The following is a 23,807-nucleotide window of genomic DNA, read 5'->3' as shown; positions in this document are numbered from 1 at the left end:
TATTTTCACCCACAATGCCCTTTTCAAAATGGTGCAGGGCAAGGTGAAAAACAAAACTTCGCTTCCAAGTGGAGCAAAGGCTAAAGGAAAAAATCACCACAAGAAAGCCGGCACGAAACGTGGAAGTATGTTGAAATAATTATCAATTTTAATCAAGTGTATTTTGTTTGCCATAAATAATCTCGGTTTTGTGTATCGGCAAAAATTATGTCGCCACACATTGCAACATGTAAACAAAGTAGGGTTACTTCCCTTTAGCCACTCACCAAGCCCACGTGCACGTATTGATTTTGTTGACAAAATTACACGCCTTGTATCGCTTTTTGTTTACATACAGATGCATATGTGCACGTGATCGAATGTATGTCGTATTTTACACAAAATGTAAACACTTTTGATTTGATATGCAAATGTTTGTACACAAAATGCACTTGTTTCAAAAAAATGAGTAATTATCATAATGTCACATCATTTAATAGTAATCCCTATTGAGATTCTTCCTCAAGACTCTTTTATATTTGGACGTTTGATAGATGTCTTGTCGTCAGACTGACGTTATATCCACCCCAGGCTATCTCGTAGTAAAACTGGAGGCAGCCTCCTTTAAAGATTACAGAGAGTGACGCCCGACATCAAAGCTACACAGCGAACTACATCAAAGGAGTAAATTACCTGTGTCTTATGTTGCCTCAACGTTTACTATGAGATAGTCCAGGGGTAGATATAATGTCAGTGATAGTAACCCTTGGAGTATCAAGGATGATAATATAGACAAGAGGCCCATGGGCCTTAGCGGCCACCTGAGTTCGGATACAGAATGAAACACTATATATTGGCCCGTCAGGCCCTTGAATTAAAATAGATTTGACCTCTAATCAGGGAAAGTCTGAGATGCTAGGGCCATGAAATTCACAATTTTTGTAAAGGGCCTTAAAAAGACCTTCAAATCTATGAAGAGTATTTGGTTCCATCAAATTTGTAAATTCAGAAGGAGACTTTTGAAATTTTAGCCATTTTGACCAATTTTGACCCCACCCTCTGGCCCCTGGGGGTCGGCCAGGACCAATGTGGGTATGATGTTAAAATACTCTCTCAGGCTAATAATTCTAACAACGTTTGACTCATTTCCTATTACACATGACCTACCCCGAGATACTCTGGCCCTGACACCAGACTTAGACATTATGACAGTTAGATGTCTGGTTTAGGGCCAGAGCGCAGTAGTACTCGAAAACCTGGAATAAGCCGACACCGTTTGGTATCGGGCCAGGTACTCTCGGATTCAGACTACTTACAGAATATTACCACCGAGAATCGCCACTTACCTTGGTCTTTTCAACAAATGAATAATTTATCTACTCATAGCCATCCATTTCACCACGCATGCACGTTCTATTGTGTCAACACAGTATATACGTAGTTTCTTTTCCGCAACTTTAAATTTCACTCGTCGTCGTCGCCATTTTCTCGTAGTATGCAAATCCTCTTTGATCCCGACGGATTGCTATATTTGGGTAGATATGATATTCATTTGTTGAATAGACTAAGGTTAGTGGTGATTCTCGGTGGTCAGTCTGAATCGGAGAGTAACTGGCCTGATACCAAACGGTGTCGGCTTATTCCAGGTTTTCGAGTACTACTGCGCTCTGGCCCTAAACTAGACGTCTATCTGTCATAATGTCTAAGTCTGGTGTCAGGGCCAGAGTATCTCGGGCTACACATGACCAAATAATGCTCAAAAATGTCTTTTCCCCATATAAACTATAGTAAACTTGACCCCCCTCCCCAGGGGGAAACGTGAGACCCCAGGGTCATATAATTCACAGTTTTTGTAAAGGACCTCAAGACCTTTCAATATATGAAGAGTATTTGATTCTTCCATTTCTGGAATTTCAGAAGAAGATTTTTGAAGTTTTAGCCTATTTGACCCCTTTTGGCCCTACCCCTCAGGCCCCTGGGGGTCAGTCGTGGAAAAATTGTTAATAGGATTCAATGGCCTTCTCATACTGATAATTCTGACAATATTTGACTTATTTCCTATTACAAATGACCAAATAATGCTCAAAAATGTCTTTTCCCTTTACAAACTATAGTAAATTTGTTTGTCTTAACAAACTTCCATAGAAACAATTCTAAAAACACATATTATATAAAGATACTGCCCACATTCTCATAAAGCCGTGCAAACACAGAAGGCAACGATTCTGCCCGCTGGCCATCTATCGATGGTCACCTTGTTGCTAATTGAGGCACCTGTATAGCTGGATACTGGGGCTTACCTGTATGTTTAACAAGTTATAATTATTGGACCATGACACAATATACGGTCAAGATAACTTGCGGGGTTGGGATCATAAAACATATTGTGTGTACCCCTCCCCAGGGTCATATAATTCACAATTTTTGTAAAGGACCTAAAGACCTTTTAATCTATGAAGAGTATTCGATTCTATTATTTCTGGAATTTCAGAAGAAGATTTTTGAAGTTTTAGCCTATTTGACCCCTTTTGGCCCCACCACTCAGGGCCCTGGGGGGCTGGGACCATAAAATTCACAATTTTGGTTGACCTTTGGCTATGGAAGGTTTCTGCAAAATTTCAACAAATGTGGTTCAGTAGTTTTGGAGAAGAAGTTGAGGAAGTAAATTGTTTATCGCCATACGACGGACGACGCACAACGACGAACAAAAGGCGATTAGAAAAGGTCACTTGAGACTTCGTCTCAGGTGACCTAAGAAGTTGATTCATTTTGTTTAGTGTACACAATACATAGACAGACCAAAAAAAAATAATATGTCTATCTAGGGTTACCTGACCGTCTCTAATTTTTTACCCCCGACCCTAATTATTTTTCCCACTTTTCTACGAAATAAAAATAATTAGAAGTCGGAATTTCGATCTCAGAGTCCGGTTTCAGTCATTGTTTTAGAGTGAAAGACACTTAAAAAAAAAAAGAAATCCTCCCGACCTACTGACCCTATTTTTTTTGCCAATGTAACGCTAAACAGACATATTTTTTTGTGTGGCCTTGTCAGACATTCAGACATTAGTCACTGTGACTTATAAATCCTTGGTGTACATAAAGTACGTCACTCTCCAAACAAATTCAGAATGTGTTAGAATTTACAAAGATCTAATTACACAGCTAATACCTGAGTAATAAGGTAGATGAAATAAAGAGTATGTGTGAAAATTGATGCAATATATATATATACATGTATAGACATAATAAATAGATTACCTATAGCTACAATATAGAAAACACTGCACTACATTTTTCTTTTCTTTTTTTCAGCGAAAGTCATAAAACCTAAAAAGACAAAGTTGATTGAAGCTGCGAAATTGAAAAAGGTATTTCAGTCATGTCTGTATATGAAACATATATTTATATATGCTCTGGTTGTCAGCTGTAGCACAATACATGTACATTATGATAAATAAATAGATTATATGTAATATTCAAATATTCATTTATTTTTAGGTCATCTGACCCGAAGGGTCAGGATGACCTATAGTCATCATGTTTCGTCCGTCGTCGTGCCCCGTCCGCCGTGCGCCGTCCGCCATGCGCCGTGCGCCGTCCGCCGTGCGTTAACTTTTCACATTTTGAACTTCTTCTCAAGTTTGACCAGTGGGATTGAGCTGAAACTTACCTGAAATGATCGTGAGATGGTCCCGACAAAGTGTTGTTATATTTCGGGTCGATCCGAAATCCAAGATGGCCGCCACAGCCGCCATCTTGAAAACACATTTTAAACTTCTTCTCAAGTTCTACCGGTGCGATTTGGCTGAAACTTGCATGAAATGATCCTGACATGGTCCCGACAAAGTGTTGTTATTTTTCGGGTCGATCCGAAATCCAAGATGGCCGCCCACAGCCGCCATCTTGAAAACACATTTTGAACTTCTTCTCAAGTTCTACCGGTGCGATTTGGCTGAAACTTGCATGAAATGATCCTGACATGGTCCCGACAAAGTGTTGTTATTTTTCGGGTCGATCCGAAATCCAAGATGGCCGCCACAGCCGCCATCTTGAAAACACATTTTAAACTTCTTCTCAAGTTCTACCGGTGCGATTTGGCTGAAACTTGCATGAAATGATCCTGACATGGTCCCGACAAAGTGTTGTTATTTTTCGGGTCGATCCGAAATCCAAGATGGCCGCCACAGCCGCCATCTTGAAAACACATTTTAAACTTCTTCTCAAGTTCTACCGGTGCGATTTGGCTGAAACTTGCATGAAATGATCCTGACATGGTCCCGACAAAGTGTTGTTATTTTTCGGGTCGATCCGAAATCCAAGATGGCCGCCACAGGTGCCATCTTGAAAACACATTTTGAACTTTCTCAAGTTCTACCAGTGCGATTTGGCTGAAACTTGCATGAAATGATCCTGACATGGTCCCGACAAAGTGTTGTTATTTTTCGGGTCGATCTGAAATCCAAGATGGCAGCCACAGTCTCCATCTTGAAAACACATTTTGAACTTCTTCTCAAGTTCTAATGGTGCGATTTGGCTGAAACTTGCATGAAATGATCCTGACATGGTCCAGACAAAGTGTTGTTATTTTTCGGGTCGATCCGAAATCCAAGATGGCCGCCACAGGCGCCATCTTGAAAACACATTTTGAACTTCTTCTCAAGTTCTACCGGTGCGATTTGGCTGAAACTTGCATGAAATGATCCTGACATGGTCCCGACAAAGTGTTGTTATTTTTCGGGTCGATCCGAAATCCAAGATGGCCGCCACAGGCGCCATCTTGAAAACACATTTTGAACTTCTTCTCAAGTTCTACCAGTGCGATTTGGCTGAAACTTGCATGAAATGATCCTGACATGGTCCAGACAAAGTGTTGTTATTTTTCGGGTCAATCCGAAATCCAAGATGGCCGCCACAGCCGCCATCTTGAAAACACATTTTGAACTTATTCTCAAGTTCTACCGAAGGGATTTGGCTGAAACTTGCATGAAATGATCCTGACATGGTCCAGACAAAGTATTGTTACATCTCTGGTTGATCCCAAATCGAAGATGACTACCATGACACTATGTCTAATTAATTTCCTATATTTAAAGGCCCTTGGGCCTCTTGTTTGAAATAAAATTTGTTGAAAGAAATTGAAAATGATCCTGACATGATCCTGACAAAGTGACACCATATATAATTAATTTTACTATTGTCAAGGTAGTCAGATGACCGTTAAGGCCCTTTGGGCCTCTTGTTAAAAATTGAGTTTATGCTGGGTATACTATCTCTATACAGCTGTACATGTATAACCCCTAGTCGAATATAACTGCCCAATGCCCATATACATGTATATAAGGCTTTTTTTAGCAGGATTGGACTGGGTCGATCAATCGGTAGATTATCCGGCTAGTGTTCGGAGGTCCTGGGTTTGAATCCCGGTCTGGCTGCTACATTTTCTTCTCTCCTGTTACATTAATTTGCCTTATAACATCATGTTTTACTGATGAACTATTGTTAAGACAAATATGTGGATTTCGAGATCCTAAAAAGATGTAGGTAAAGTACCGTAGTACCATCAATTCTTCTGGTAATTATGACGTCACAAAATTTACATTATTAAATGATAATGTCACAATCACCTGAAAATGGGGCCTATTGACGGTAACTTGTACTTTATCTACATCGTTTTAGGATCTCAGAACCCATGTATTAATGATACATTATTTCTATCAACTCCTCATATTTTTTGTAGGGATTACAAAAAGCAATCAACAGTGATATAGAACATATGGTATCAATGAAAGCCGTGTCCACTGAACCAAAACAGTTCCACATCTTCAAAACTAAGGCCTCAGGTTCATCGTCAAAATCATCAATCGCGACAGCAACAAGTAGCAAAAAATAAAATAAAGTGAAAACCCCAGAGATTTGTAATAGTTATCTTTTCACTTTAATGTGATTTATTTTGAAGTAAATTGTATATGTTACAAATTAATTTTAATCACGAGGATTGATATCATAATTATTAATGTAGACATTCTGATCAATCAGAGTTACTTCCCTTTGTTTCATTCTATAACATGCACATCAGAGTCTCTACTAATTAGTTGAAAATTATGGTAAGGAAACATTTAACATATTTATATATGTATTTCTGTTGATGCATTTTATATTCTGAAACATTTTTTTAACAAAACAAAAAAAGCTCAAGTTTTTTTTATAAAATGCATGTAAAAGCAAACAAAAGACTTGAAAGTTTGCATAGATGTTTAATATAATTTGTTACATGACTTTATAGGAAATATGAAATTAGCTAAAAAATTTCATGGTGTGGTCAGTACTGTCAGACTGAAATCAAGGGAAGTAACTCTGAAAGATTAGAACAAACTATACGTACACTGATCTCCAAAAGTTCTGTTAAATATTATACTTCAATTTTGCATTTGTATTAAAGAAGTTTAATATCAGCAAAGTACGGTCAAGCCTGTCTACAAATACTACCCAAGGGGAAAAAGAATTAGTCTTTGTAGTCAGGTGGTCTTTATACACAGGTTGGTTTGTGTTGAATGGGACTAATTCATGAACCACATGATACCTGATAACGTTTGTGCAGGACTTTTGTTTCTATTGGTGATGGAATGACGTTAAAAGATGATATCCCTTGATAATGTCATATCAGCGGGAAGATAACAAATAGTTATGTTCAATCACCACTGGAGATACTAATACCACACAAATGTTATGGGGTATCACATGGTACATAAATTAGTCCCATTAGCAGGTGGTCTATTCCGAATTTGCATATTACAGAGTAGTCTGCACTTGCGGTTAGGTATTGATTGTGACATCAAGTGTTTGAGAGCGTAACGTCATACGTTTTGGATAAAATGACGTGAATTGCGCTCACAAAATAATGACGTAATAATCGATACCTACCGGCAAGGGAGCTTACTCTGTTATATGCAAAGACGGAATACATGAACACAGACATAGTTACTTAAGACAGGTTTTACTCTTAGACTATTACAAATGTACCGTGTACATGTATATGTATATGACAGAATATTTGGAGGGCAGTGGATCCTCCTGGTGGTCTATGGTCTAGATCTTTATATACACAGGTTGAATTGTCATTCCAGTCATTTTGGGCCTCAAGAGAGTGGTCGTATCAAACAGGTGGTCATTACCCAGAGGTTTTACTCTAATAGATGATACAATGTTTATTCTGTGGCTGACAGGCCACTATCTAGGGTTTGTTATTTCTCAAAAAGAATTCCGAAATTTCATTTGTAGGTTCATCTTGGTCCTAATGGTTATGTCATTTGCATTTTCTAAATGATCCAGAAATAACATGGTTGATAATATAAGCCATGACAGACAGTGGCCATATTGAATTTGACGAATGAAGTGTGTTGCTGCTATGAAGACAGTACATATTATATGTGAACGTTTCTAATTGCCAGTATAGGCCCAAGTATTCAACATTTCAAACGAAGAAAAGATCATTTCTGTCGACTGAATTAGATCATTCCACAGTGGGTGCTAAGATCTCTTTGAGATGGCTTGTTTGACTTTAAATAACGAAGAAAACTGAATTTTTCTGAAACACCAATATTTTATTCCCACCTAGCACAGAACATAAATTTGTTTGGATATCAAATTTAAAATGATAGAAATGAAATACAAATGTATTAAGTAGCATATATAGTTGATGGTTCATATACTGTGTATGCGTATCTCAAAAGAATACAACGTAGTGTAAAATAGATATAAAACAAAAAGAGATCAAAGTTATAGCAGACTTCTCAATATTCACCCTTTCTAGAAAGAGTTGCAGATCTAGAGAACATATATGAATTATTCTTAGACTAGCACATAATTTATATCGTATATAAATATAAAATACATATACATGATGTACCCCTCAATTTGTATACAGTAATACTTCTTTGTTGTAATTTTTTCACATAGGACGATAAAAAATTCTTTTGAGATTCTAAATTATCAAAATAAAAAATACCCACAGTATCTGGATTCATTCTGAGAAAAAATTTTGTTGACAAAAAAGTATTGTAGAAGAGAGTGAACAAGCCACTCCATTGTTCGTAAGGCATGATTTTCCAAAGCAACTTCACATAACAAAATAATTGACACCCACATATTAGAAAATTTATACATTATACAACAATTATGAGCAATAACAAAAGACATCAACCTTTATAATATAATACATGAACATCAACTTCATAAATACATCATTGTCTTTGATCAATCAAGATTTGTGACGACATATCACACTTTTCTCTCAATTTGTGATAAAATTAGACCAGAGTCTGTCATGTTCTTCAGCAAGTGTTAAAGGCACTTGACTTGGATTATTAAAGATGTATAATTGTGAAGGTTTGGTTATGAAACGGCTGTATTAATATAAGCACTATGCCACTACACGTCTTTGATTTGACACAAAAATACGAAAACTACTAAAAAGTCACGTGTAAAAGTTTTTTTCAAATTCTATTAGCACAACAAAAAGAAACATCTATTTTAGCACAACAAAAATAAAAATCTATTCTATTGAATACCACTCAAATTATAATTCATAAGACATAATATGCTCTGATCTAGAAAAAAATATACAATAATCAATAAACAAGAGGCCCAGAGGGCCTGTATCGCTCACCTGGTTTGTAATGCCAAGTAATGTTCTGAATACAGGTTCATTGTTTCCTCTCTGAAGGAATTTTAATATTAACCTCTAAATCCCCTATTGGGCCCCACCCCTCCCGCCCCCAGGGGGTCAGAGCCAAAATTTATTCTGTTCCCCTTCCCCCAAGGATGTTTATGGCCAAATTTGGTCACAATCCAAGCAAAACTCTAGGACAAGAAGTGATTTATAGGATTTACCTCTATTTCCCCTATTGGGCCCCATCCGTCCTGCCCTCGGGGGGCCAGAGTCAAAATTTATACAAGTTCTGTTCCCCTTCCCCCAAGGATGTTTGTGGCCAAATTTGGTTACAATCCATGCAGAACTCTATGACTAGTAGTGATTTAAAGGATTTACCTCTATTTCCCCTATTGGGCCCCGCCCCTCCTGGCCCCAGGGGACCAGAGCCAAAATTTATACAAGTTCTGTTCCCCTTACCCCAAGGATGTTTGTGGCCAAATTTGGTTACAATCCATGCAGAACTCTATGACTAGTAGTGATTTAAAGGATTTACCTCTATTTCCCCTATTGGGCCCCGCCCCTCCTGCCCCCAGGGGACCAGAGCCAAAATTTATACAAGTTCTGTTCCCCTTCCCCCAAGGATGTTTGTGGCCAAATTTGGTTACAATCCATGCAGAACTCTAGGACAAGTAGAGATTTAAAGGATTTACCTCTATTTCCCCTATTGGGCCCCGCCCCTCCTGCCCCGGGGGGGTCAGAGCCAAAATTTATACAAGGTCTGTTCCCCCTCCCCCAAGGATGTTTGTGGCCAAATTTGGTTACATTCCATTCAGAACTCTATGACTAGTAGCGATTTAAAGGATTTACCTCTATTTCCCCTATTGGGCCCCGCCCCTCCTGCCCCCGGAGGACCAGAGCCAAAATTTAAACAAGTTCTGTTCCCCTTCCCCAAAGAATGTTTGTGCCAAATTTGGTTACATTCCATTCAGAACTCTATGACGAGAAGCGATTTAAAGGATTTACCTTTATTACCCCTATTGGGCCCCGCCCCTCCTGCCCCCGGGGAGTCAGAGCCAAAATTTATACAAGTTCTGTTTCCCCTCCCCCAAGGATGTTTGTGGTCAAATTTGGTTACAATCCATGCAGAACTCTAGGACAAGTAGCGATTTATAGGATTTACCTCTATTTCCCCTATTGGGCCCCGCCCCTCCTGCCCCGGGGGGGACAGAGCCAAAATTTATACAAGTTCTGTTCCCCCTCCCCCAAGGATGTTTGTGGCCAAATTTGGTTACAATCCATGCAGAACTCTATGACTAGTAGCGATTTAAAGGAAATGTTGACGGACGGACGGACGGACGGACGGACGGACGGACGACGGACGCCGCGCCATGACATAAGCTCACCGGCCCTTCGGGCCAGGTGAGCTAAAAATTAAATCAAATACTTGTTTATTCACACACACATGTAGGTATCACTAAAAGTAAAATTTAACATTTACATGTTGTTGTTTTTAGATTTTTTAAATCTAATTGTCCCCCTTGATTTGTTTAAACCCTTCTTTATTATCTCCCTTTAGTAGTTCTGTAAGTAGCAAACACAGTTGAACACAAAATATACTGCTTAAAGATTTCAGTACTGGTAAAGCTTTCCTAATAATGATTATACATCTTTAAGATAAGAGGTTAACCTCATTTCTTGATTATCTCCCCTGAGTAGGATGAATATGATTAGTATTGAATGAACAATGCTTATTTCCCCTTAATAGGATAGATCTGATTAGATGGAAAATCTAGTTATTGAACAATGGTTGTCTCCCCTTAGTTGGATAAGTCTAATTAGAGGGAGAGGGGAACAGATTTATCAACATTGATTATCTCCCCTGTGTAGGATAAAGCTGATATAAGGAGAGGGTAATGAACAATGATTGTCTCCCCTGAATAGAATGAATCTTATTAGAGGGAAGAGTACTGAACAATGATTATCTCCCCTGAGTAGGATGAATCTGATTAGACGGGAGAATACTGCACAATGATTATCTCCCCTGAAAAGGATGAACAATGCTTATTTCCCTTGAATAGAAAAAATCTGATTAGAAGGAAAGTCTAGAGTTAATGAGCAATGGTTGTCTCCTCTTAAGGCAGTGGTGTGTGGTGGGGGTGGGGGGAATAGATTTATGGCACAAATTATCTATTTTGACAGATATCTGTAGCTGTCTTGCGTTAGCATGGACCAGATTTACTACACGGCTAATCACATGGCAGACACTGAGTGATCACAGGGATCTGAGACTTTGTTGCAATTTATATATATTTGAACCCATCATAGTGTCTAAATAAACCATTTTCACAGGTTTTAGAGTTTAGATCAAAATTTTGTAAACATCTTACATAAATCTACAAATGCTGTTACTAAGGTGAAAGCACTCCTTTTCAATAAAATGTACACAAAATCTACCTCAATCAAGTTTTGGAAACCTACATTCTGGTGGGTCCAGACAGATATTTCTTTCACCTACGGGTGTAATACTGGCTGGTCTAGGGCAATACACTCATGCCGCCTGAGGCTGTATCGCATGACTACCCATGCAATAAAGCCTCGTGACGTCACAGCCTCAACAGAATTTCTATTTACTCTGTAAAATTTTAACATTTTTTCACAAACTTGACTGGTTTACTATAAAAGATGCAAACAACGGAATTCTTGTTGAAAATATCACGTAATTTTTCATGTATCAAAAATTGACTTTTAGCCGTGGATTTCTTCGAATTTATTTCAAAATGGCGGGATATTATAGTTGTAAAATTGCAATAAAAAGTATAGGTATGAAAGAAAAATACTCTTTCATAAGTGGATATGAAGGATAGGGATATTCTACCCTCGGGATCACAAAATGTTGCAAAACCCTCGGCAAGCCTCGGGTTTTATTACATTTTGTGACCCTCTAGTAGAATATCCCTATCCTTCATATCCACATATGAAAGAGTCTTATAGTATTAACTGTGGGTAACTAATTCTCAGATCCCTGTGCTACAGTGTTGGAAATTAAGCCCCATTAGCCAAATCTAGTACATGTGTTAAAAGGCAACCTAGCTATATATAATCCCTTATACACTTTCCCTCCTTCATTGACGTCTTATTTCAAACCTCACCTTATTATACCTACAGTCTATAATACAAATTATCTATCAATAATGAATATAAATTTAGGAATAATTTTGATTTAATACAAAGATCAGCAGTTTAAGTGGAAGACCTACAACCTTTCAATGTTTAAATGTGATTAATGGTCGTTGGTATACTAGTCGTGGCATTCATTTCTGTGGTAGGTACTTGTTTTCAGCCTGGACTAGCTCATCGTCTTGTTGTAGTCGGAACACTTCTTTTACTGTTGCAATCTTTTGGTGAAACAAGGAATAAATTAAAATAAATCCTTTTTAGCTAATAATCGACAAAAAGATAAAACCAAATTGCTATTTCAATACTGAAATATACTATACATCCTTCATTTAAGTAATTTGTTTATTAGAAAAAACATTTTGTTCCACTTATTTCTATAAATTACAAAGATAAAACTTCCACAGGGCTTATTCCATGGTTTGCATATTACAGAATTACCTCCCTTGTGGTTAATTGTCCATAGTGACGTCATTATTTCTCTGAAACGTTACACTCGCAAACACAAGGTATTTTACACAATCAATATCCAACTCCAAGGGCAGACAACTCTAGGAATATGCAAATACATAATAAGGCAGAAATGTCTTTTTGTAAAATTTTAGGTTTCATTGAAATTCTCCAAAAGAACATACAATATGGGAGAAAATGCTAAACTCACCTCCATTTAATATTATGTTTACGTAAAAGAATCAATTACTCACCTTTTTCTCTACATTTTCAAGAGATTGATCTTTATAGATTTGAGCTGTTGTCTGTTGCATGGCCGACACAGCCGTCCGTAGGTTATGGTTAGCCCATATCACCATGGATACGCCCATATCTCGGAACTGTTGTGTAGGTGTCGTATAATACTTTGTTGGAACAATAACCACAGGACCCTGTGAATCACATTGTGTCATATTTAAGGTAAGTAATATATATATAATTCTGCAGAGTGTCGGATCATGAATAAATATGATAGTGGTGTCCAATAGCAAACTGCTAGGCAACTAAATCTTAACCACAGATCTAGAGTAATAAATAGACTGGCCACCAGTCCATAGAATATTTCAATTATCACTTAAATTTGGCTAGATATTTTTTTGTCTCTGCAACAGGTCTTATCTAAAATATGGGGAAATACATAATTTTCTAGTATGCTGAGAAAATAATAACAACTTAAGGTCTGGTGGCCAGTCTATGTGATATATTTTACTATATGACAGGAAAAAGGGTCACGATATCAATAATGTCAAATTACTTTCAAATGGCATACCTGATTATTCCAAGCTTTCATGAATGCCTCAATATCAGACGGATCTGACTTTTTACTATGCATTAAAATTGCATCAGCTCCTGTAAAGCAAATGAGATTTTAAACTGATAATACAGTAATTCGGTACTTAAATATGAAGGAAATCATATCCTTCTATGTCATCATATCATTATCCTTATATCAAATGATAGTGTTGGACCGATTCTCGATTTTAATCAATGATCGATCGATTATGATATTTCCAAAGACTATCGATTATGAAAGGTAATAATCGATTATTAAAATGGGAGATAACTCATGCTTGTCTTATACTGTTCTGAACCTTTATTATGTTATATATCAGTGCAAAACCACATATCAAAATATTTTAAACATCATAGATACTCAAGAATTTGAATTAAAAAAAAATACTTCTTCATACTGTTGGTTCAGTGGATATCTTTCTAAAATTCTTCAGAAAAACTAAAAGGTGAAATATATAAATATAGGAGAGCTTTCTATAAATAGTATCCGATTATAAAATCGATAATTAGTAAATTGTCCTAAACCGATGATCGATTACCATTTTACAACCGATTCCCAACACTATCAAATGACATAACTACAACGAAACGGATTTCAAAATGCACCAATATTAAAGTTTGATTTATACAAAATAAGTTTATCTTGTAACTTTATCTTACATAGAGGCCATCAAATGAATATAATGTTCGGATATTTTAATTGTTATTATTAATAATAAAAAAAAATGTTTCAGAAAAAGTGAGCCTTGAAATTGTTTTGTTTTTCAATCAGAAAAACCTATATACTTAGCACATATACAGAACTAAAAGTAAATACTAAAATTTTTTAAGTTATAGTTCAACATGTGTGACTGCTCTTTTGAAGCTTTTCACAGTCAGAAAATACCAAAAGTGACAAAATTTCCAATACTGTCTGACTGTATACGTAATACACAGACGTGAATGAAAGTGACACCACAAGCCAAGGTGGAAATAGCCCAAAGCTGCTAATTAGGGCCACTGGGGTGTTGGTCAGGGGCTCAGGGAGTGGTTACTCGCGTGCTGAAATTAACCTAGCATGTACACAAATGTGGAGACAAAAATAAAACGGAGGGGTTTACAAAATACGGGAATTTAGATTCTCCTCGGGGGAGACAATAAAAGGCTTTAAAATACGGGAGGTTTTGTCTCATGCCGGGAGGTATGGCATGTATGCTGTCACAGTTTATCAGTTAAATGACATCTTATAAATTAGTGAGTGTCTGTATGGATCTCAACCCAAAAATGTATAAATATTTTATATGCTCAGGACAATTTCAAGTATATTTCAGGTAAGTTTAAACTAAGTCCCATTGTACTGTATTAACTAACCTGCATTTCTGTAAGCTTCCGCTCTCTTCAGGGCCTCATCAAGTCCCCAGCCCGCTATGAACGCCTCGACTCGCGCTACAATACAAAAGTCCGGGTCTGTCTGTGTGTCTTTACATGCCTAGGAAACAAGAATAAATGATTCAGTGAAATCTACCAGTATCTTTTTCTGGACATTGACAATCTTTTGTTGTATGGTAAACAGTCATGAACGTAGCCAATTATATTTTTCGTTAGGATTAGGTTTTTGCAAAACTGGAAGTTGACATGGTTGCAAACATTTCTTTCATAAGATATTAATTGGTTTGTTAAAATGTTAACACACTCTTACAGGTATAAGTCAAAATGCAAAATTTTAATACCTGGTATTTAAACAATTTTCCTTTCTCATTTTGAGTCAACTTTGCAAGCCAAACCTATTCAGTACAGTATTCCAGGATAGAATTGTACAAGTACCAGATACTGATAATTGCAAAAGGCTTAGAATATATTCTGAACTGGTATATATCCATCCCTGAATTACTAGGGCTATTCTACTTCAAATGTCGGGGCAGTCAATAGTTCAAAAAGTTCAAGGGCTAATGAGTTTTTCAAAAGCACATAAGAGCTCTTAATACAATAGCAATTGACCAAATTACACAAGTTTCCACCAACAATATAAATATTTCCTCATTTTTCAATTGGAAAACAATTTCTTATTCATATGAATTACATGTAAATGATAACTATAATTATGACAGATTTTTTTTTTTTTTTTTTTTTTTGTACTTTGGTTGAATTAATTTACCTTAATTTTTAAACAGAACTCCTCAATATCAGCTAGTGGCTGAGCTCGTCCATCATGAAGTGAGTTTGTCTTTGGGAAAAGTTTATCCTCCATGCAGGCACCTAGGGAGGGAATACAACAATCACAATTTGCAGGGATAATTTCTTTTGATTTAATTCATACAGTGTCCATATAAGCAAAATGCATTTGAAAAATTTTGAGCTTACTACTATAAAATGCCTTTGGTAATTTAATGAGTTAAAAAGATTCATGAAATATTTACCTAACATTCCTAAATTATTTCACAAAGTAAATGAATTTACCAGCGATGCCTCTGTCTTCTAATTTACGGACCAATCGTCTTGCATTATTGAAATTTCCATAACCCGTGTCGGCATCAAGTAGAATGGGAATATCTGTGGCGTCGCTCATAAACTCCATAACTTCTACGACTTGTGTCCACGACGCCTCGTTACTGTCACGTACACCAAGCTGGGCCGACACAGACAACCCACTGCCCCAGATACCTTTAAAGCCTGTACAAATACAGATAGACATCAGTTATTTTGTCTTTGTATATCAATCAGCAGATCCCAGAGGGATCTTGGCGCCGATCAAAGAATAAGCTATGTCTGAAAATAGAAAGAGGGATCTTTTCTCTGTTTTTCAAACTTTTTCAAACATACTACATATGAAATTTGAGAACGATCCCATCAGTACTTACTGAGAAATAGTGATAACAAACTTTAACTATTAAAATCCAAGATGGCTGCTTGGCGGCCATCTTGTTGACCAATCGGTTGCGAATCGCAATATGCACAACTAGGGCTCTAGCTAGGGGAACCTCAACATGAAATTTGAGAACAATCCCTTCAGTACTTTCTGAGAAATAGCAGCAAGAGGCCCAGAGGGCCTGTATCACTCATCTGGTATATAATGCCAAGTTATGTACTGGATACAGGTTCATGGTTTCTTTTCTGAAGGAATTTGAATATTTACCTCTAATTCCCCTATTGGGCCCCACCCCTCCTGCCCCCAGGGGGTCAGAGCCAAAATTTATACAAGTTCTGTTCCCCTTCCCCCAAGGATGTGTGTGGCCAAATTTGGTCACAATCCATGCAGAACTCTAGGACAAATAGCGATTTATAAGATTTACCTTGATTTCCCCTATTGGGCCCCGCCCCTCCTGCCCCAATTGGGTCAGTGCCAAAATTTATAAAAGTTCTGTTCCTCTCCCCCCAAGGATATTAGTTGCCAAATTTGGTGAGAATCCATGCAGAACTCTAGGACAAATAGAGATTTATAAGATTTACCTTGATTTCCCCTATTGGGCCCCGCCCCTCCTGCCCCCATGGGGTCAGTGCCAAAATTAATACAAGTTCTGTTCCCCTTCCTCTAAGGATGTTTGTAGCCAAATTTGGTTACAATCCATGAAGAACTCTATGACTAGTAGCGATTTAAAGGAAATGTTGACGGACGGACGACGGACGCCGCACCATGACATAGCTTACCGGCCCTTCGGGCCAGGTCAGCTAAAAACAAACTTTAACTATCAACTAGGGCCCAAGGGGAACATACATATGGAATTTGAGAGAGATCCCTCAAAACTTTCTGAGAATAGTGGTAACAAACTTCAACGACCAAAATCCAAGATGGAGCCTGGTCGGCCATCTTGATGACCGATCAGTCCCAGAATGTGAAATTTGAGAAAGATCCGTTCAGTACTTACTGAGAAATAGCGGTAACAAACTTTAACTATCAAAATCCAAGATGGCTGCCTGGCAGCCATCTTGTTGAGCGATCAGTCCCAGAATGCAATATGCACAAGAAGGCCCCTAGGGGAACCTAAATATGAAATTTGAATGATCCCTTCAGTACTTTCTGAGATATAGCGATAACAAACTTTAACTATCAAAATCCAAGATGGCTGCCTGGCGACCATCTTGTTGAGCGATCGTTTCCAAAATGCAATATGTATAACTAGGGCCCTAGGGGAACCTACATATGAAATTTGAGAATTATCCCTTCAGTACTTTCTGACAAATAGCGATAACAAGAATTGTTAATGAACGGATGGACGGACGGACGGACCACAAATGAAAAGTAATTTGAATAGCCCACCATCTGATGATAGTGGGCTAAAAATTATCTCCCTTGTGAGTAAATATTGATTGTGACGTCATTACTTTGTAAGCAAAAATTATGTTGAATTCTGTGAAAAAAACAAGAGGCCCAGAGGGCCAGTATCGCTTACCTGGTTTGTAATGCCAAGTAATGTTCTTAATACAGGATCATTGTTTATTTTCTGAAGGAATTTAAAGATTTACCTCTAAATTCCCTGTTGGGCCATACTCTTTCTGCTCCAAGGGGTCAGAGCCAAAATTTATACAAACTCTATTCCCCTTCCCCAGGGGATGTTTCTGGTCAAATTTGGTTACAATCCATGCAGATCTCTATGACTAGTAGCGATTTAAAGGATTCACCTCTATTTCCCTTATCAGGCCCCGCCCCTCCTGCCCCTGGGGATTCAGAGCCAAAATTTATACAAACTCTGTTCCCCTTTATCCAAGGATGTTTCTGGCCAAAATTGGTTAGAATCCATGCAGAACTCTATTACTAGTAGTGTTTTAAAGGAAATGTTGACGGACGGACGGACGACTGACGCCGCGCCATGACATAAGCTCACCGGCCCTTCGGGCCAGGTGAGTTAATAATGCTACACTCATGAAAACATGACATATTTAAATGCAAGGACAGATAAATCTTTGATATGCAAATGTTGACATGCATATAGCTACCACATTCAACTTGAGTGTCTGACTGATCATGTATAAACTTTATTTAATTTACATCGATTATGTAACTTATGCAAATCTCTCTTGATGGTCTGGATGTAATTGCACGTGGGGTCTTAAAGTGGAAGGAAACCGGAGTGCCCGGAGTAAACTCATGTGATCAGGCAAGTGATCACTAACCTTTTCACATCCATGCTGGGGATCGAACCCTGGCCAGCTAGGTGAAAGGCGAGGGGCTCTACACCACCCGATCACCCTAACTTATCATGTATACAGGTGTGTGCAAGAAATCTCTATCTGATTTGTCTTAAATATAAGGTACTTTAACTAACAATCTGCGACATTTTGTGAAAATCTGTGGATTCACAATTTTCATCAAAATTCTAAACTGAATGAAACTGCTATTGCACTGATGATATATTGTTTAGTAGTGATTTCTTCATGTAATATTTTATAAACTGTAACACTATAGCAAGCGTCATTTTGAACTTGTAAGTTGAAGAAGTACTCAGAGAAAATCCCCCCTCCTATATTCAGTACCTGGCAACTGGCCAGTGATATTCATTTTCTAAAACCAGTACTGATAATGTAGACATTGAAGCCATTTTCCTGAAATATATTTTCAAAAAACCCCAAAAATCCACACTTACCTGCTTCTTGAACTATCCTGGCACTAAGACCATTGTGAGCTTCCATAATAAACTCCAGTTCATTTGAATTCAACATTTCTTTCAACTGGGTTGTCTTCTATAAAAGAAAGGTGATGAAATTTGTGTTAACAGAAAAGTTAAACTTTAAATATTCAAGCACATTTTAGAACAAATTACAGTTTTAAATATACATGTTACATATACAGGAGTGTTCATCATCCATACAAATTTAGCTATTGAATTCTCGTTTTATTGAGATATTCCCTGGTTTTGCTATTTTCACGATCAATACACAACCATAATGCTCGACTTTCTGGTGTGTAAACCAACAATAATTTACATATGATAAATTTGTGTTATCATTGCAAATATTGAAAACTGATGATTACCCTTTTGGATGAACCTGAGGACTGTCTGACCTGTGAACAGCTGGCTGACATTTTAGAACCTTTCAGAAAGAGAAATAAACATATACTGTATATACGGTAAGTAAACTGAAATTATTACAAAATCTATATTACATATGTACATGCAAAGTAAAAATATAAATCAGCCTTAATAAGCATAAACTATCAGAATATATAGAAGAAAAAGGGCAACTATATGTACTTGTACATTACAATGTAGTAAAAACCTGTATCTCCACAGGGCCAATTAAGGAAAAGTTCTTAACATTAAGGAATCTCTTTTAACTTAAAATTACACATACAACAATGTACAAAATCATTACAGAAGTTAAAGAAAAAATCTGATGTTAAGGACCCTTCCTTAAAATCTGTAATGCTTTCCTATGGAGAATTTTAAGTCAAGGAATTCCTTAGTTAAGGAATGTTTGTGAAAATGGCTCCTACATGACTAGCTATACCGTATATGGAATTGGGATGATTATGATCAGTTAATATTTTAGGACAGACTGTCAGTGAATTTCACTTATAATCTTTATCTTTTGCAGTTGAAGTCTAAGTTATGGATATAGGCAGAATAATGCCCGTTATTAACATATTGGACAGACTGAGGCACATACATGTACATGTAGCACTTATCAAGACTTTAACATTTTACATCTGTAGGTAGTTGGAGACTTAAAACACAGTCCCTTTTATTTGTAAAATATTCATTAAGTGTATATCGGACAGTATATATATATTGATTATGAACTCAATGTGTAACCAAGTCCATGAAGGCCATTGCTAATCCCAGTAATATGTACGTTGCATGCATACAATGGCTTACATGATTATGATTTTTTTTTTTTTTGTACACAATTTAACAGTTTATCTGTTTATCAGTTTAACTGTTTATATCTCACATCACAGTCGCCTGCTTCTGATTTTGGTAAAAATACAATATCATACTCCTACTATGTTGAATATTGTTCATATTGTAGGCGTAGGCTATTATATTTTTTTTTTTAAAAACCAGAAGCAGACGCCTGTGCTAACATGTACTGTACAGTACAGGTGTACTTATCGTAACACTCTGCTTACCGTGACTCATCAATATATTCCTCAGCACTCTTCCTGTAGATTGTAGCGTCATTTTACAGCTAAGACAAATATATGCAGTCCTTGAATCTTCGCCTACCTGCCTTCTTTACCGGTACCTTCACCAATGCTTGAACTGTCGACAGCACAACAAATTCCTACCGGCGACACGCGTAACGTAGCAGACTAAACGGAAGTAAGCCGCAGTTTCGTATTCTACTTTCACTTCGACGAAGTAAAGTAAAAGAGGGCGCTACTTTTCAAACTAGGTCAACTTGCAGAACTTTTCTAAATGATGAAATTCCATTAATTTAAAAAGCTAACATTGCAATATTTTAGCCCACCTTCGAAAATTCAAGATAGCCTACATACGGTGACACCCTTATATCCCTACGACCCAATAGTCCGAAGGCCCGTTAGTCCGAAGGCCCAATAGTCCGAAGGCCCTTTAGTCCGAAGGCCCGTTAGTCCGAAAATGAGTAAATATTACAAGTTATAGAGTTGTTATAATTAACGTATTTTGACGAAAACATTTTTCGGCACTGCTGATCTGACAATTTCTATGGACAAAAAAAATTTTAAAAAAAATAATAAAAATAACATCTTACATTTTATAGGATATCTCACAAGCATTCATTCTGTGGATTATCTTTCAAACATGCAAGCTTTAAAATGTCCGATTGTTAGCCTTTTGTACACTATATTGCATTAGGATTAACATTGCTCCTTGGATAAATGATGTATATAATCAAATCCTACCGAAAAATGACTTTTATTATACCAGTAAACTTCGTTATATTGTACAATATATATGGTCAAGGGTACATGTATTTAACGACTTATTTTTGCTTCCCCATTCTTTGAATTGTTTATTCTACCCATAATGATGGAAATGGTAAACATAATGATATTTTTTGGGTGAAATATTAAACAGGGTTGCATTGTACATATAAAAAATAATACTCTTTAATATCAGATACGTTTACGTATTTCAAGATTAGAATGCTCTTTTTGAAAATACGCTATACATTTCGTTGTTTCATATCATTTTCCGTATCAATTCTATAGTCACATACATGTAAGATACCTTAGCAAGTTTACAACAAATCTTTTGCATCGAAAACTGTAATAAACCTTTGTTTCATTTCAAGTACTGTTCGCATATAAATCCCAATTATATTATCTGTTTTCGGACTATCGGGCCTTCGGACTATATGGCCTTCGGACTAACGGGCCTTAGGACTAATGGGCCTTCGGACTAACGGGCCTTTGGACTATTGGGCCGTAGAGATATAAGGCGGTCACCCTACATACAGCCATCTTGAATTTTGATAATTGAAGAATTTGTTATCGATATTTCTCAGAAAGTACTGAAGCGATATTTCTTAAATGTTATACTTAGATTCCCCTTCGTGCCTTGTTGTGCATATCGTATTTTGGACCCGATCTGAAACCAAAATAGTTGACGGACAGCCTATTTGGATTTGAATTCACAATTGAAGTTTGTTATGGCAATATTTCACAGAAAGTAATGATGGGATTTTTCTCAAACTTCACATCACTACATCTTATATACTGAATATTCTTTCTTCTAATTAAATATATAGCTTTCTGATGTAGACCTATTCCACAGGGACCTGACCTAGCACGATATTTTTACCAAAAGTGTCTATGTGTATGTATATTATAGTATCCTTATAGATATTATGATATATGCATATACGTATACATACATATTCTGTTGGTAAAAAATCGTGCCGGGTTCCTGTGAATTATTCCATGATATGCATCACAATCTGGACCTGATTAGAAAACGATATCATTGGATGTAAGTCGTCGGTAACATTGGGTGTACAGTCGGTAACATTGGGTGTACAGTCGGTAACATAGGCTATACAGTCGGTCGGGTGTAACATTGGGTGTACAACAGTCGGTTCCATTGTGTGTACAGTCGGTTCCATTGTGTGTACAGTCGGTAACATGGGGTTATTGTTGTTACCATTACCGTTCTAGACACATTGTGGTCCCGTCATCAGGTGGATCCTCCTTCCTCGATTGTTTCGGTGCTGTCCACAACAGTCTCCAGAGGTGTGCAGAATGGGATGATCAAGTCCCAGCCCGGGACCGCTCAGCTATCCGCCAATATAGAATTCTTGCAATACAGTTGGTATGTTCCCAAGGAATGTTACACTATAGCTCTTACTTGTGTTGCACTTTACTAAGTTCCTCTCGTTTTCTCCGCCGCCACAATGAAGCCATTCCTGTCTCCATCCACAAACTCCCTGTTAACTTCTTCCTCTCTGCTCCCGAGACACCAATGATCCGCAGGGCCTTCCACATAGACTGCCCTACAAAATCTTGGTATCCAACCTCCACTGAAAGGCACCATACTTCCCATCCTCACTGCTTAAAGTCTGCTACTAGATCTGATATTTGGCCCGCTTCCTCTCATACGCATAATCCATCATTTCTTTCCACGGTACTATCAAATCCACCAAGATAGCCTGTTTGGTAGACAAAGACCACATAACAATATCTGGTCTTTGATTTGTCGTTGTTATCTCTGGTGGAAAGTGCATTCGGCCTCCCAGATTTGCTCCAAACTGCCAATCTCAAGCCGTACCACGTAGTCCACTTTCTTCCACACCACCTTTCGTAATCTGCTCCCCCTGCTCGCACAAAGTTAACAAATTTCAACTTCTTTGAACGAGTACCTTCCCAATTCAAACATCTGCCCTGCTTCTTCATGCTTGTTGCCTAGACCGTTCTTGTATGTTCCACCATCTGGCGGACTTCCTTCTGTACAAGTTGTCTCTTCTCTTCATCCGTAGCTGTTCTCCGTAATGCCCTAGTTGTTACACCGATTCCTTGCCTGTTCACTGCCACGCTTCCTACGATGTCACCATGCCTCAGACGCTACTCTGTTTCATTCACTGTTCTCTTTATTTGCCCTCTCTCCTGATGTTGCTGCCCCTCTTGAACGAGCTGACTGTGGTGTTCTCTCATAATTGTGATTGTCCTCTTCATTTTCTGACACTTTGGACGCTGTGATCACTGTGGTTTGAGTCCTGAATCACCTCCTCCTCCGTCTCATCAGGTCGCCCTGTGCACTGTGTCAGTTGCAGAATTGGTGCACATCCCATCTTTCCCATGTGGATCTTCAGCCCCAGCTTGGGCTTTAGTGTCTTTCCGCAACTACATGTGCTTCCGTTGTTCTGACTCGCAGTCCTTGTCCATAACGGTGTAGTATCAGTTATACTATCCAACTTATGTCGCTCATCCTCCCCCGATCTCGTGCGACATTGGGGTATTTTTCTATGGTCCTGTCTATAGCGGATTGAAAACGCTTCCTCCTTACAGAAGATGAACTTTAGTCTGCTAAGCCTCCACACCCTTGGTTGCCTGTCTCTCCAGACTGCAACCTGTCTCTCCAGACTGCAACGTCTCTCCAGGCTGCCCTGTCTCTCTAGACTGCAACGTCTCTCCAGACACAACCTGTCTCTCCAGACTGCAACCTGTCTCTCAGTCACTGCCCTTGTCATCCAGACCTTTTTCTGGTGGTCACTGGTTCCCTTTACAGTTTTGGTATACAGTCGGTACCATTGGTAAACAGTCGGTGCCATTGGGTATTCAGTCGGTACCATTGAGTATATAATCGGTACCATTGTGTATACAGTC

At 37.9% G+C, this 23,807-nt stretch overlaps 2 protein-coding genes across 2 annotated transcripts; one reads left to right on the top strand and one right to left on the bottom strand.

Moving 5' to 3' along the window:
- The first annotated feature begins 2 nt into the window (after window positions 1-2).
- Window positions 3-5,890, top strand: LOC138331193 (UPF0390 protein zgc136864-like). The gene is made up of 3 exons (XM_069278671.1): window positions 3-125; window positions 3,295-3,350; window positions 5,720-5,890. Exons 1-3 carry the CDS (start codon window positions 29-31, stop codon window positions 5,870-5,872), a joined length of 306 nt encoding a protein of 101 aa, XP_069134772.1. The 5' UTR covers window positions 3-28; the 3' UTR covers window positions 5,873-5,890.
- A 4,861-nt stretch (window positions 5,891-10,751) lies between these two features.
- On the bottom strand, window positions 10,752-20,332 carry LOC138331192 (phosphoenolpyruvate phosphomutase). Its single transcript, XM_069278670.1, has 9 exons — window positions 20,133-20,332; window positions 19,035-19,093; window positions 18,646-18,742; window positions 15,524-15,736; window positions 15,222-15,322; window positions 14,438-14,555; window positions 13,065-13,144; window positions 12,511-12,687; window positions 10,752-12,027 (listed from the first exon to the last, which is right to left on the bottom strand). Exons 1-9 carry the CDS (start codon window positions 20,182-20,184, stop codon window positions 11,944-11,946), a joined length of 981 nt encoding a protein of 326 aa, XP_069134771.1. The 5' UTR covers window positions 20,185-20,332; the 3' UTR covers window positions 10,752-11,943.
- Window positions 20,333-23,807: the final 3,475 nt, after the last annotated feature.

The sequence above is a fragment of the Argopecten irradians genome, chromosome 9 (assembly GCF_041381155.1).
Source record: "Argopecten irradians isolate NY chromosome 9, Ai_NY, whole genome shotgun sequence".
Classification (NCBI taxonomy): domain Eukaryota; kingdom Metazoa; phylum Mollusca; class Bivalvia; order Pectinida; family Pectinidae; genus Argopecten; species Argopecten irradians.
This window is presented reverse-complemented; position numbering and strand designations above follow the sequence as displayed.

Bases quoted from the DNA above. Each gene is read 5' to 3' on its own strand.
- LOC138331193 (XM_069278671.1), top strand. From the start codon at position 29: ATGGTGCAGGGCAAGGTGAAAAACAAAACTTCGCTTCCAAGTGGAGCA. The intron at 126-3,294 runs GTATGTTGAAAT...TCTTTTTTTCAG, and splicing joins AGCCGGCACGAAACGTGGAA to CGAAAGTCATAAAACCTAAA. The intron at 3,351-5,719 runs GTATTTCAGTCA...TATTTTTTGTAG, and splicing joins AAGCTGCGAAATTGAAAAAG to GGATTACAAAAAGCAATCAA.
- LOC138331192 (XM_069278670.1), bottom strand. From the start codon at position 20,184: ATGACGCTACAATCTACAGGAAGAGTGCTGAGGAATATATTGATGAGT. The intron at 19,094-20,132 runs GTAAGCAGAGTG...TCTTTCTGAAAG, and splicing joins GAATATATTGATGAGTCACG to GTTCTAAAATGTCAGCCAGC. The intron at 13,145-14,437 runs GTTAGTTAATAC...TTTGCTTTACAG, and splicing joins GGAAGCTTACAGAAATGCAG to GAGCTGATGCAATTTTAATG.